This window comes from Ostrinia nubilalis, chromosome 4 (genome assembly GCF_963855985.1).
Source record: "Ostrinia nubilalis chromosome 4, ilOstNubi1.1, whole genome shotgun sequence".
Taxonomy (NCBI): Eukaryota; Metazoa; Arthropoda; class Insecta; order Lepidoptera; family Crambidae; genus Ostrinia; species Ostrinia nubilalis.
The window spans coordinates 15,770,225-15,783,068 of NC_087091.1; the positions used below are offsets into that span (position 1 = coordinate 15,770,225).

Consider the following 12,844-nt stretch of genomic DNA (forward strand, 5'->3'; position numbering starts at 1 on the left):
TTACTTATTTTTTACTTGTTTAACATCTCTTTAAAAAATTACATAATTTTACCCCAAAAATGGGGGTGTCACACGGCGCTAGTAACACTAAAGGGGGTAGAGGGGCGCGGGAGGGGAAGTATTTTGGACACAAGTTGCCGCGTAGAAATGTTATCGAACACTCCTTCTGGTTTGTTCTGTATTCTGAGGTAGTAGATACCTGGTTAGTGTGTCTATTACTTTCGTCTCTAGGCCATACTGTTCAGAGTGTTCATGGATGACTAATGACTAAGCAAAGTAATGCTATTAACACATTAGAAATTATTACTCAAGTTGAATTGTAATGTGGTGACACTGAATAACAATAGCTCTTTTTATGTAAGTAGATACCTATTGTTACAATTATGACTATGATTGATCGGGAAAAAATGTGTGGATCTATGCTATTGTAACTGTCTCTCGACACGTTGCATTCCACATTTCTCTAGAATGTTTTCCCAAGGAAAGTGCGCAAGTAAAACAATCGACTTTATTGCAGCCCATAGGTACATCACTATTTTCATGAGCAACAATATAATTAACCGTAAACCACTATTTATATTACAAAAACACCAATCATTGTAAATAAGGCTCATTATTCTTTAATAACAAATAATAACTAACAACCAGTAATTTAAAATTTTCTATTTCCAATTTCAAATTATGGAACGCGATCGTGAACAGCTCTTGCTACGCTGGTCGGTGGACGGGCCAATCGCAGCCCTGGATTTGAAAAAGGAAGAGGCCATTGAGATAGATGAAGCGTATTACCGTTAATACGATGCGCGGAACGCTGTTATTATGGCCACAATTTTATATTGTTGGTTTATTATTAAGCCCTTCGTTGCAGCCTCTATTATAGCGTTTTCCTAGGAACAATTTAATAATAACTAGAGGTTCTATGGTATTGCCAATGTAATTTTAAAAAGATCCCTACCATTTAATATCGAAGATGCTTTTCCGCGTTGCCTTCGGAAATGATCTTATGGTAGATTTTCCAAAATCACAAACAAATTAGGCACTCTTACCCATTTAGAAGTAGGTATAGGTTAGCTTTTTCCAAAACAGTTTGAAAGATTCTTCAATTGTATTCATTCCACAATAATAGACCAACACAACCAACACTCGTAGGGCTCATATTAGAGCATTATCTTTTTCCAAAATTCCAAACTGACTTGTCACATCAATTTCAAAGCTTTTTATCCAAACCTTTTTGGTATTTCAAAATCTACTCTGTTCCCATCTCCGCCTTTGCATGCCGGCTTATAATTACTTCACTCCTCACTGCCTTCACAGCATGCCTTTAAGTCCATGCATCTCACCAGTCTCCTCTTCAACAGAGCTACCGCGGCCGCAAGCCCCTCGGCGGATCAGCGGGAGTGCCCGGCGGCCTGAGTCCCGGCGTTCCCGTGGTCCCGGGCCTGAGTCCCGTGGTGCCGGCCGCTGCTTCTCCCGGGCCCGCGCCCGCGCCCGCTGCCCCCAGCCCAGCCCCGGCCACCACGCCGCATATGAAGCAGGAACACCCCAGTCAGCCAATGGTAAGGGTCAACCAACTTAAGCAATGACAATCATAACCTAAATCACTGCCCTGCAATTGGAGTATAGCTCCAACTGCAACTGCATTCCAATGGCACTAACATAAAAAAAACCTTTAAGTTACCTTCTAGAGACGTTAACTTTGGCTTCATTGGCACTTCTTCACCTTCGTATGGGTTGTTGCACTAGCAACCATGAGAACCAACCTTCAATACTAACCATAAAAATTACGTCTTACGTTAGTTACCACATTCAGCTACGTGCTACGGATCAGTTTGGGTTACGTTAGCGTTACCACATTCAGCAACGGTTCAGTTTGGGACTTCTTTGTATAAGATCGTACGTAACCCTGGTGACAATTTATAACCCACAGAATTGACGCAACCAGATCATTCTAAGGAAAGCAATCCAAACTGGTAATGGGGAACGCAAAGCTACCCTCGTTTATCGCTGGCACCCGAAATACATGAGGTACATATTCCAGAAGATGACTCTTCTCTCGTACGTGATTTCGTAGACAAGCGTGCAAACTTACTCGTAGCTGCGGCGAATTCAATACTAAATTAAAAGTCGTAATTAACCAAAAATCAAAACTAGGTAAACTTAAATCAATGACAATACGAGTATACTTGGTCCAGATTCTGTAACGGATCGCTTACATTGTTTCAGCATTCTGAAAACATCTGAAATACAGGAATATTCTTTACTGTCTTCAAACAACTTTGTGCTAGCATGTATACCGTTACCTTACCAGGTGATTTCATACCAAAACACATTTCTTATTGACCTATTAAAGTAATTGCCTCTTTACAGCGCTAATAACATCATCGTGCCGCCAGTTAAAGGCGTATCGCCGTAATTATACGTCGGAGTAATAGCTGTGACGCGCAACAAGCTGCCCTAAACAAACTGAGGCTAATATTCTTATAATAACACAGTATTAGCAATTTTGTATTACTTAAAAGCTGGTCCTGAAGATTAAGTAAGATCAATACTTTTTTGTACTGGAACCTATACTTATTTCCATACCTTCTCCACTACTTAAATACTGTTCTTAGTAATGATCATGAAACCTTTGTGCCTACAACAATAGCTCAACGCTTAATTTAAAAAAAAACTTTCCTCTTATTGAGTTTACTCTTCTTAGTAATTTTATGAAACCTTTAAGTGGCTTCAAATAGTTGGCCGCTTTTTATATTAAAAAACTTACTAAGTTAATAGGTACCACCAGTCTCAAGTTACCCATATTAATTCACAGATTGTCCAAATGGGGCACACAATAACAAAATAAAAAAGCAATCTTCCGTACATCCCGGCAAATGCGATCCACAATTTGTACAGAAAATAGCAAGTCAAGCTAAACACGGCGGCTTTTTATGTATCTAGTAATAGAGTCGATTTCGCAACAAAAATATGGTCTGATGTAGTACTGTTGTCTGTACGTAAACCGTCTCCAAAGAAGTCTCTAATTCGTTTATCCTGCTATCCGCCGCAACAATTTTGATCATTTTAATTGAGTTTCTTGTGTTTTGTCACAAAGTTTCCACTTATTTGGGTAATTTTTTATGATTTAATAGCGCAATTATTTACAAAGATGTTTTGGAATTGTTTTTTCTTTTAATTCATCCGAATCCCACACAAAAGAAAATACAGTTCGGTAATTATATCAACAAGAGTAATGCAGTACTTAGATAATATGATTCCAAAAGTTTTTCTTATTAACTACTGGAGATAGGAAAAACTTCTAAGTAATTGTAATGTTATGCTGCCTTTTGGCTCGATGCCTAGCATGCTCCCATTCTTCCTAAACTAATTAAAAGTTTCTTGCAATCTATGAATTCGTTGCAATTAATGTCGAAACATAGTAATGATAATAAGGCTCCGTATAATTACGGTAAGTTTAATAATCAAAATTAGAATTTTAGTTTACTGTCTCCTTACTCTAAAGATGTATAAAAATCCAACGAATTATGTTTAAAGCCATCCAGATATTTAGAGCATTTCAATCAATCTTAATTAAATAACATTGAAGCACGCACGTCTTTTAAATGTACTTAGAACCTCTTGAATATGTTCTACTTACTAATATTAGGTTAGCTTAGATACTTATACTTCGAGTTTCCCTGTCACCCTGTATAGCTGAAACACTTTTATATGTTTTATACAATTGTTTTATAATACAAGACAAAGGTATACACGTATGTAACGAGCCAAAATAATTCTTCCCAAGGCCTATTCCCGCGGCACACTGATTGTCCGTATTTTGATTTACATTCGCAACAAATCGTATTTTAGCTCCAAACATTTGCCGAACATTCCGGGAGCCATTGTGCGATTGTTGTAAATAATTACTATTGACTTTGCTATAACGAGTGAGTTACGGTGCTGAGAACAATCCTGTAACTATGTGGTGAGGGTAACCATGCTTGTGGGTAACGCTCCCGCGGCTTTTGTGTTTACTACCCTACTGTTACCACTACTTATTAAATTACGCCCGTAATCATAAACGATGCTTGCTTAAGTGAAGCAGCAAATCGAATGCAAAGAACGTTGAATAGAGCTCTGTGATTGGTTCGTGTGTCACCCTGTGCGTCCACGCGCACTGTCAGACCTCATAGTAATGTTTGCGAATACGGGCGTTAGACATTTTAAACGATTATTTAAATATTTCAGTTAGTCGGATCGGTTAATGATAGTTATTCTTGAGTCACTCTACTAAACCTAAAACTCAAAACTGATGTCAAATTCAAACCACTGTAGAGCTTTGTAACGGCATTTCTATATTTTCAAATCTAAGTATTCGTCCCTCTTACTTGAAACGAAATAGTCGGGATAAGTATGGGCTAAAGATAGACCCCTAAAGAGTATTATATTATACTAGCGGCCGCCCGCGACTTCGTACGCGTGGATCCCGTTTTACTCCCTTAGGGGTGGAGTTTCGTAAAATCCTTCATAACACCTAACTGCATGCCAAATTTCAGCCCGATCCGTCCAGTGGTTTGGGCTGTGCGTTGATAGATTACTATGTCAGTCAGTTAGTCAATCAGTCAGTCAGTCACCTTTGAGTTTTATATATATGTATAGATAAAGAGTATTCTTTGTCTGAAAATTGATCGATCCCAAGTCTTTTCCCTAATTTCCCCTTCACAAGCTTTCCATAGTTTACGTACAAAATACCAAGAAGGTACCTACTGCTAGTACACAAGCACAAGTCCCAACTTACCGTCCAAGTACAGTTAGCAGTCAAAGTCCAGTCATAAATTAGTCTACCGTTCCAGCCGAAGAACTGGCCACTCTACTCGTAACTGCGGCTCAGTGGCAAAGTTCCGAACTGAAATCCAGCTGTTTGCTGCACTCTGCTCGAATTTGTGTGCTTCGATCACATTCTGAGCTAATCTGATTTAGAATTGCTGAGAAGCAGTTTAATTTTGTTACTATAGTAAGTATATAGATATATCTATAAAAGCGAAAGATCACTGATTGACTGACTCACTCATCAGAAATCTCAGAAACTCCAATGCTAAGAGGCTCAATTTTTGCATCGGGGTTCCTTTTAGAACTTAGGTGCTCACTAAGACGGGATTTTGTGTAATTCAACCCCTAAAGGAGGTAAAACGGGATCCACGCGTACCTACGAAGTCGCGGGCGGCCGCTAGTCATTGATATAGGTAATGTTACATTACCATTATTATTACATTACTAATGTAACATTCAGTATGTACTTACGTAATCATTGCAACTTGAAAATAATTATTAATGTTAATTCAAAAGGTAGGTATCTGGTAACATAATATCTATAACCTTCTATTGAACAAAAAGACGAACCTACAACTCCAGTTTTCGTTTATAAAAATGTTCGCAAGTGAATATAATAATTAACAACAATAACGTTCAGCCATGCATAATTCATGACAGTTACCGCGCCAAAATCATAATTACACCAGTAATTGTGTAATAAACCTGTAATCTCTTTACGGGATCTCATTAAAGCGACAAAACAAAGTTTTAATTACGACCCACACACCATGTTAATAAAACACAGGGAGAACTTGAAGCGTAAAATTAAAATCTTTCAAAGTTGCCATAATGCTGTGTAAACGTATAATTATTTCGCTCAGCGTTTACAGAATAGGCGTTTTTCGCGGTAAGCGACTTCAGGCTCTATTTCGTCAAACGGAGACTTTTAGGCCCATTTTATGAAACAAAGTTTTACATATTTTAATGAATGTGGATTGGTCCGTCCAGACTCGATCAGGATCTCAATAAGGACATTGAGATTGCAATTTGACAGAATAAAGTCCTCACTAATTAGTTAGTCCTTCGACGATTTCGACGTTACTAACTTAGAGATATGAGTGACCTACTTAGGATCAATCTTATTAAACGCACATAGTAATGACGCCTAATCTGTAAATCCTTCAAATTATTTAATAATACAGTGTGTCCGGGCATGTAGTGATCAAACTTTAAAGGCGTAATCTATGGACAATTTTATCGATGAAAATACTTCAAATTTGGGGCCTGACCCATTTCTCGAAAAATTACATCGATTTAAGTTTTTAATTTTTAGTTTACACCTCTTCTTTAAAAAACAAGTGAAAGCGTGGGTAGCTTAACATTGATAGGCAAATATTTTATATCATGCGATAGCCAATAAAATTATCTATTAGTAGAAGAAGAAAGCAGACACAAGTTTCATACATTTTATGGGAGTAAGAATGGATTTAATTAGAAAAATACATTACTTTTTTCACTTCTTTTTCAGTTATTTTCCAACACAAGAAAAACCAGGTCGTTAAGGTATGTTTTATTTGCATAGTATTTTTAGTATTTGAGCTATTCTACAAAACGAATGTAAATTTATCAGTCTACGTCTATTAGTTTCGACGTAATTGTTGAACAAAGATACCCCTTCCCAGCGGTTTCCATAGTAATTGGAATAGGTTGTGTGATTCTTTCAGGCAGTGCATTTTCGCATGTCGCGTGCGCTATGGAAACCGCTGGGAAGGGGTATCTTAGTTCAACAATTACGTCGAAACTAATAGACGTAGACTAATAAATTTACATTCGTTTTGTAGAATAGCTCAAATACTAAAAATACTATGCAAATAAAACATACATTAACGACCTGGTTTTTCTTGTGTTGGAAAATAACTGAAAAAGAAGTGAAAAAAGTAATGTATTTTTCTAATTAAATCCATTCTTACTCCCATAAAATGTATGAAACTAGTGTCTGCTTTCTTCTTCTACTAATAGATAATTTTATTGGCTATCCCATGATATAAAATATTTTCCTATCAATGTTAAGCTACCCACGCTTTTACTTGTTTTTTAAAGAAGAGGTGTAAACTAAAAATTAAAAACTTAAATCGATGTAATTTTTCGAGAAATGGGTCAGGCCCCAAATTTGAAGTATTTTCATCGATAAAATTGTCCATAGATTACGCCCTTAAAGTTTGATCACTACATGCCCGGACACACTGTATAAACGTATGATTGTCCTGTTAGAAACATGTTTATCCCGCTTTTCGTTTGCTCAACTTTACTTATTAAATTTCGTTTTTTAGGTGCAATATTAAAAACATTTTTACCTGTTAAGAGTCTTTGACAGCTCGAGTTGCCTTTTAATTAACGTGCTTTGCTTCTGAATTGTAAAGAAGTAGTTCGGAAATAAGTTCATTATGTGTTTAAAAACTTTTCGTAACAGCGCGCTTTTATTGAAGTTTTTGTTAATTAATGAACTGCACAAAAGAGCTGTTTAATGGGCAGTAGATTTTTGGGTAACAATCCATGAATCGTACGTAATTATAAAGGCAATATCTAAATATTCAGTTATCATTAATAGTACCTTACTGAAAGGATGGCCTACGGACCGCATTAATTCTTACAATCCTTTTGGTTTTGGTAGACCTGGCGAGCCAGAAACAATAAGTAGTTTAGCATGCTTAATCTTAAGTTTTGCAAATACGTCAACCCGTAACGACCGTGAAAATATACCTACCACCGTTACATTCAGATACTGCTTTAGCGACTACATAATAGAGTAGGTATCTCATTAAGGTTGCCCAATCCATTTGGATGAAGTAGGTTCAGTCCACCCTTGAATAACACTTAATTTAGCTAAGGACGCCAAAGATCTGTCTAATTATTGCAATATAAAATCAAAGTCGTTTATACCAGTTTCGTAGTAAATTAAACTGTAAAACATATGGATAAACGCTAAATACTAAATGTAGAGCTATTCACAAAAATCGATCGATCTAGCCCGTATAGATTAACTCGAAGGCAAGGGAGTGAAGTTTAAATAAGTATAAAAAAATATATAATATTTTACATGGGAACTAAAGATACCTACGGCAACAACAACGTATCGTTAAGCTACATTGTAGAGTATAAAGATATCTTTAAACTATTGTGTCTCTATTTGTTATTTTACTACGCCTCATTATAACAAAGTCTGAGTGACCGGCCTCGGACACATATGAGTATTAGGGCGCTTCACACGGCAAACAATGTGCAAGGCTGCCGCAGCCTCGGCCTCGATAGCACTGTGATGACAAGTGTTTGTTACGAAACACTTGCTTACTTATTATTTACTCAAATATTTTTAAAGAATCGTACATAGTCCTTATTTACTAAACCGTTCATTTGCTTTGTTACAGGCACCAATGCCGTTCTACGCGGGAGATCCCAACAGATTCCCTACGACATGGCAGGCGGATCCAACACAAGGTAAATATCAAATCATCCATCATTAACTGTTATGCACATTAGATTTAACACTATAGTAGAAATCATAAACCAAAACTTAGTCTTAATTATTGTTCCAGGTTGGCAGAACCAGTTTGTCCAACAACTACCAACGCAGGCGGGTCAGACGACGCTAGACTATCAGGGCAACCACACTGCGTACGCGACGTCGCCCCACTACCAGGCCAACACCACGTACACCGTCCAGAACGTCGCTACCACCTTCGACGTGACTAATAACACGTACTACCAAACTGGGGTTCAGTCCATACCAGCGCAGAGGCCGCCGTCCAACCGTGGCGCGTACACTCCCGTCCCGTCGCCGAGGGCTCCGCACTACACCACGGAGTACCAGCAACAGTACGCACAACAAGCTCCCACACCCAGTGGCAACGCAGGCAACGATTCCCGACCGGCATCTGCCGCTTCCTACCAAAACACCGTGCCCACATCGGCTGCGCCCGTTTACACCGTCAGCCAACAAAACTATGAACGCACAGAGTACACGTCTGAGCACACAGAGGATTACAACTCTGAGAACGGCACGACTGACGCCAGCAACGATGGGGAGAGACAGGAGCAAACAACACCCAATGGACAGCATTCGGGAAACGCCGAGCCTGGGTACCTGCAGGGGAGCAACGGTCCGCGAGCTTCACTAGATTGTAGCGGGTATTCAGGCGGCTATAATGGCGGACAGTATAGGGAGAACGGCCAACAGCAGCAGCAGCAACAACAGCAGCAGCAGCAGAATCAAAATGACTGGCAGCAACGCCAGTGGCAGCATAACCAAAGATTACAAAACCAACAGATGCAAAATCAGCAACAACAGATGCAAAATCAGCAGCTTCAGAATCAGCAACAACAACAGATGCAGAATCAGCAACAGCAACTTCAGAACCAACAACAGCAACAGTTGCAAAATCAACAGCAACAAATGCAAAATCAACAACAGCAACAGTTGCAAAATCAACAACAACAGCAGATGCAAAATCAACAGCAGCAAATGCAAAATCAAATTCAAAATCATCAAAACCAACAGATGCAAAATCAGCAGATGCAACAACAAAACCAGGAGAACGCTGAACAGCAAATGTTCTCTCAATCAGACAGGGTTAATTTAAACTCGAGACTGAAAACGATGATATTAAATAAACAGAATCATACCCGAGACGGCACCAACACGCCGCCGGATAAAGGCGACCCTGGAGAAGGGCCGCCTCGGGTGATAGACGATAGAAAAGGCGGGGTGGGCTCCGTCGGTGATGATAGGAACACTACCGGTCATTTTTTATCGTATAGCCACCATCTCCGAGATAATTACCGAATAGGCGAGCAAACGTACGCGCTCGCTGGTAATTATGCACAAAACGCCCAAGCCTATGGCGCGGGTGAATTCGGAGGTGGTGGCCACCAAGTATGGGAGGGGGGGACAGGGGTCCCGAGAGGTTATGATAAACACGCTACGTCGAAGAACGTATCTAAAACTCCTCAAAAGTTACCGTCTTACGCAGACATGAGGGGACAATTCGGTGCCTACTCGAATGAACAGTATGGAGCCCAAAAATATGCAGAAATTTACGGTAGTGATAGTTTAAGTTTTAATCAACAAGATAATAAAGATTTTCAATCGAAGATGCTTATTGGACCAGTATCAGAGATGAATCAACAACTTCGTGCCCCGTCGAGGGACACCAACGCACAAAGAAGAGCTTATGATAGGGAAGCATATGATGCAAAATTTAGACATCCATCAGCGCCTTTAATTCCAAAATTGGAAATCCCAGATAATACGTATCAATACCACAAAGATGAAAGGTTATTAAAAACTAATCCCCAAGTTGCCATGAATCAGAATCAGTATTTAAAGCAGAACGAACAGGCGCAACAGAATAGTATTTACCGTGACTACCCAAACGGTATGATTGCGAGACCCCAACAAAATACTGTGTTACCGCCAATTTCCTCAATAAAACAAGAAAATTTTGGCCAAAAGCCGCCTAACTTTCAACACTTTCAACCTTATCCTTTTGAAAGAAGGCAAGAGCCTGAAGTATATTCTCAAATTCCTCGGTTACAAGAAAATGTGGGTTTTCAAAGATACAGTAGAAATTGTAATGAACCTAAGCCTAACAATCAAATGGACAACAGAATGGATTCTGTTAAAAATATGTCTACGGAACCTAAGCCACCGTATTACATTGAGCAGATCAAATCCGAACATTCTCCTCCAGGAACTAAAATTTACAAAAACAATTATCCGCCACCTAGAAACGAACCCTATATTTATCCTGGAGACGGTGGTCCAGTCACGATAAAAGACGAAGTGGGATACTCCTGCTGTCGTCAAGGTTCCACTAAAAAACCACCACCTGAGCACTTAAGGGACGGTGCGTGTCCAGGCCTTCAAACCAAAGATGAGATATTAGAAGAAGACCCAGACAGCACTGACAAGAATGATCCTAAGAGCCAATCAAAACCTGGCACGCCTGGGCCCGATCCTATGGGTAAAGTTCCTAAAGAAAATCAGTTTAATTATTCCAAAGAATATCTAGAGAATCTTGAAAGGTTAAGGAATAACTCCAGAACCGAAGTGCCTGACTGCAATTGTTTTCCAGCTGATAAGAATCCTCCTGAGCCTGGGAGCTATTACACTCATTTAGGTAAACATTAGGCCCATCATTTAAAACATTTGAGACCTTAGTTCGCTAATAGGAAATTAAATTAATTCCAATTTTCATTTTAGGAGCTGCGTCATCTCTAGCGGAACTTCGCAAAGATCTAGAAGCCCGAACCGGCTTGTCGGGGAAAGAACTGAGAATGGAGAAGATCTGCTACACGGGGAAAGAAGGGAAATCTGCTCAAGGCTGTCCGATAGCCAAATGGGTGAGTGTATGGATCCCAAAATTGGTATTACTCATACAATATCTTTAAAAAAAAACATCTAGTGAATACTTGTGTATTTAGTCAACCTGTCCCTATCCCTAAACAGATTAATTTAAAGATTCACGTTTTTAAATCTCAAATCAAGAACATCGTTATTTTACTGGATTTTGGGGCACATTCCATAACAATGAGGGCTATCGTTTTAGCGCTCACCAGTTAGCGCCATTGTAGAGTAAGGTCCTGTCACTTGCTAGTAGCGAAGACAGTGGCACCAACTGGTGAGCGCTAAAGTGGTAGGAGGACTATCGCATTTGCACTCATCAAGATGGCGCCACTGTAGAGTAAGGTCCTGTCAATCGCCAGGGGTGCCAACTGTTAAATATAAAAACGATAGCCCTCATTAAGTTAACCCTTTTTATCATAATATGGTACACACATACACAGTGGTCAGATTCCCATTTGCGCAAAAAACTCAAATAATACCTACCTAACCAATTCCAGGTGATCCGCCGTTCCAGCTACACGGAGAAAGTGCTCGTGGTTGTAAAATGCCGCGCGGGCCACAAGTGCGCGACCGCCTGGATCGTGGTGTGTCTGGTCGCGTGGGAGGGCATCCCGCAGTCCGAGGCTGATCTGGACTATACTCTGCTGTCGCATAAGCTGCACCGCTACGGGCTACCCACTACCCGTCGCTGTGCTACTAATGAGAACAGGACTTGTGCTTGCCAGGGTAAATACATTATTTATTAAGAATCTATCTTTACTGCAGCCTGTAGGAGTTGCTATGACAGCATTTCAAAAATAAGATGTCCAAAAATTACTGGACGGTTGGATATGAACGTTAGTGCTAGATAGCTTAGTTAGACAGTGTTTAATATTATACAGGCGACAATCATAGACTCCTTGACTTATTATTTAAAACTACAGTTAATTTTTTACGTTTACTAATTATAATCCTACCTATACTTTACCTAATATGTAAAAAGCTAACCGTCAATATTAAAAACCGACTAAAAGCACTACAGCATTAATTATGTCTTCTTCATAAGCTTTTCCCTGGACCAATTTAGAAAGTTTGTATAGGTAGGTACTTATCTCATTTAGAAAAAAAAATTAAATTAATTCTTATTTTCAGGACTAGATCCAGAAACGTGCGGTGCATCCTACAGCTTCGGCTGCTCGTGGTCAATGTACTACAACGGCTGCAAGTACGCCCGCTCCAAGACCGTGCGAAAGTTCCGTCTCTCAGTCAAGACCGAAGAGAGCGAGATCGAAGAACGAATGCACGTTCTAGCCACTTTACTCAGCCCACTCTATATGAACCTAGCTCCGAAATCCTTTGAGAACCAATGCCAATTTGAAAAGGAAGCCTCGGACTGCCGACTCGGGTTCAAGCCGGGAAGACCTTTCTCTGGTAAGTATAAGTATCATCCAAGTGGTAGTTAAGGCATAATTATGAACGTAACAATGCCGTAATCGGATGACATAAAGCGACATAATGGAATTACCGGTTTAGTATCTTTTTTATAGTGCCGTAAACTTATAATGAGCAATGGTGACATCAAAAGACCGACTAAAATATCATTGACATTGCAAGGCATATTGCTTGAAATTTTTTCTTCTGTACATTATGTTAATGTTATCTTTTTTTAAT

General features: G+C 39.4%; 1 protein-coding gene across 4 annotated transcripts in view; it reads left to right on the forward strand.

Annotated features, from left to right (window-relative positions):
* LOC135071240 (methylcytosine dioxygenase TET) overlaps positions 1-12,844 on the forward strand; it is a 133,444-nt gene that overhangs the window by 115,286 nt on the left and 5,314 nt on the right. Inside the window, exons 5-10 of one of the 4 annotated variants that reach the window (XM_063965023.1) lie at positions 1,359-1,556; positions 8,217-8,286; positions 8,367-10,967; positions 11,051-11,190; positions 11,692-11,920; positions 12,326-12,604. In XM_063965023.1, coding sequence (XP_063821093.1) covers positions 1,359-1,556; positions 8,217-8,286; positions 8,367-10,967; positions 11,051-11,190; positions 11,692-11,920; positions 12,326-12,604 — 3,517 coding nt within the window. The remainder of the gene's footprint in view (positions 1-1,358; positions 1,557-8,216; positions 8,287-8,366; positions 10,968-11,050; positions 11,191-11,691; positions 11,921-12,325; positions 12,605-12,844) is intronic. The other 3 variants (XM_063965024.1, XM_063965025.1, XM_063965026.1) reach the window with 3 other exon arrangements.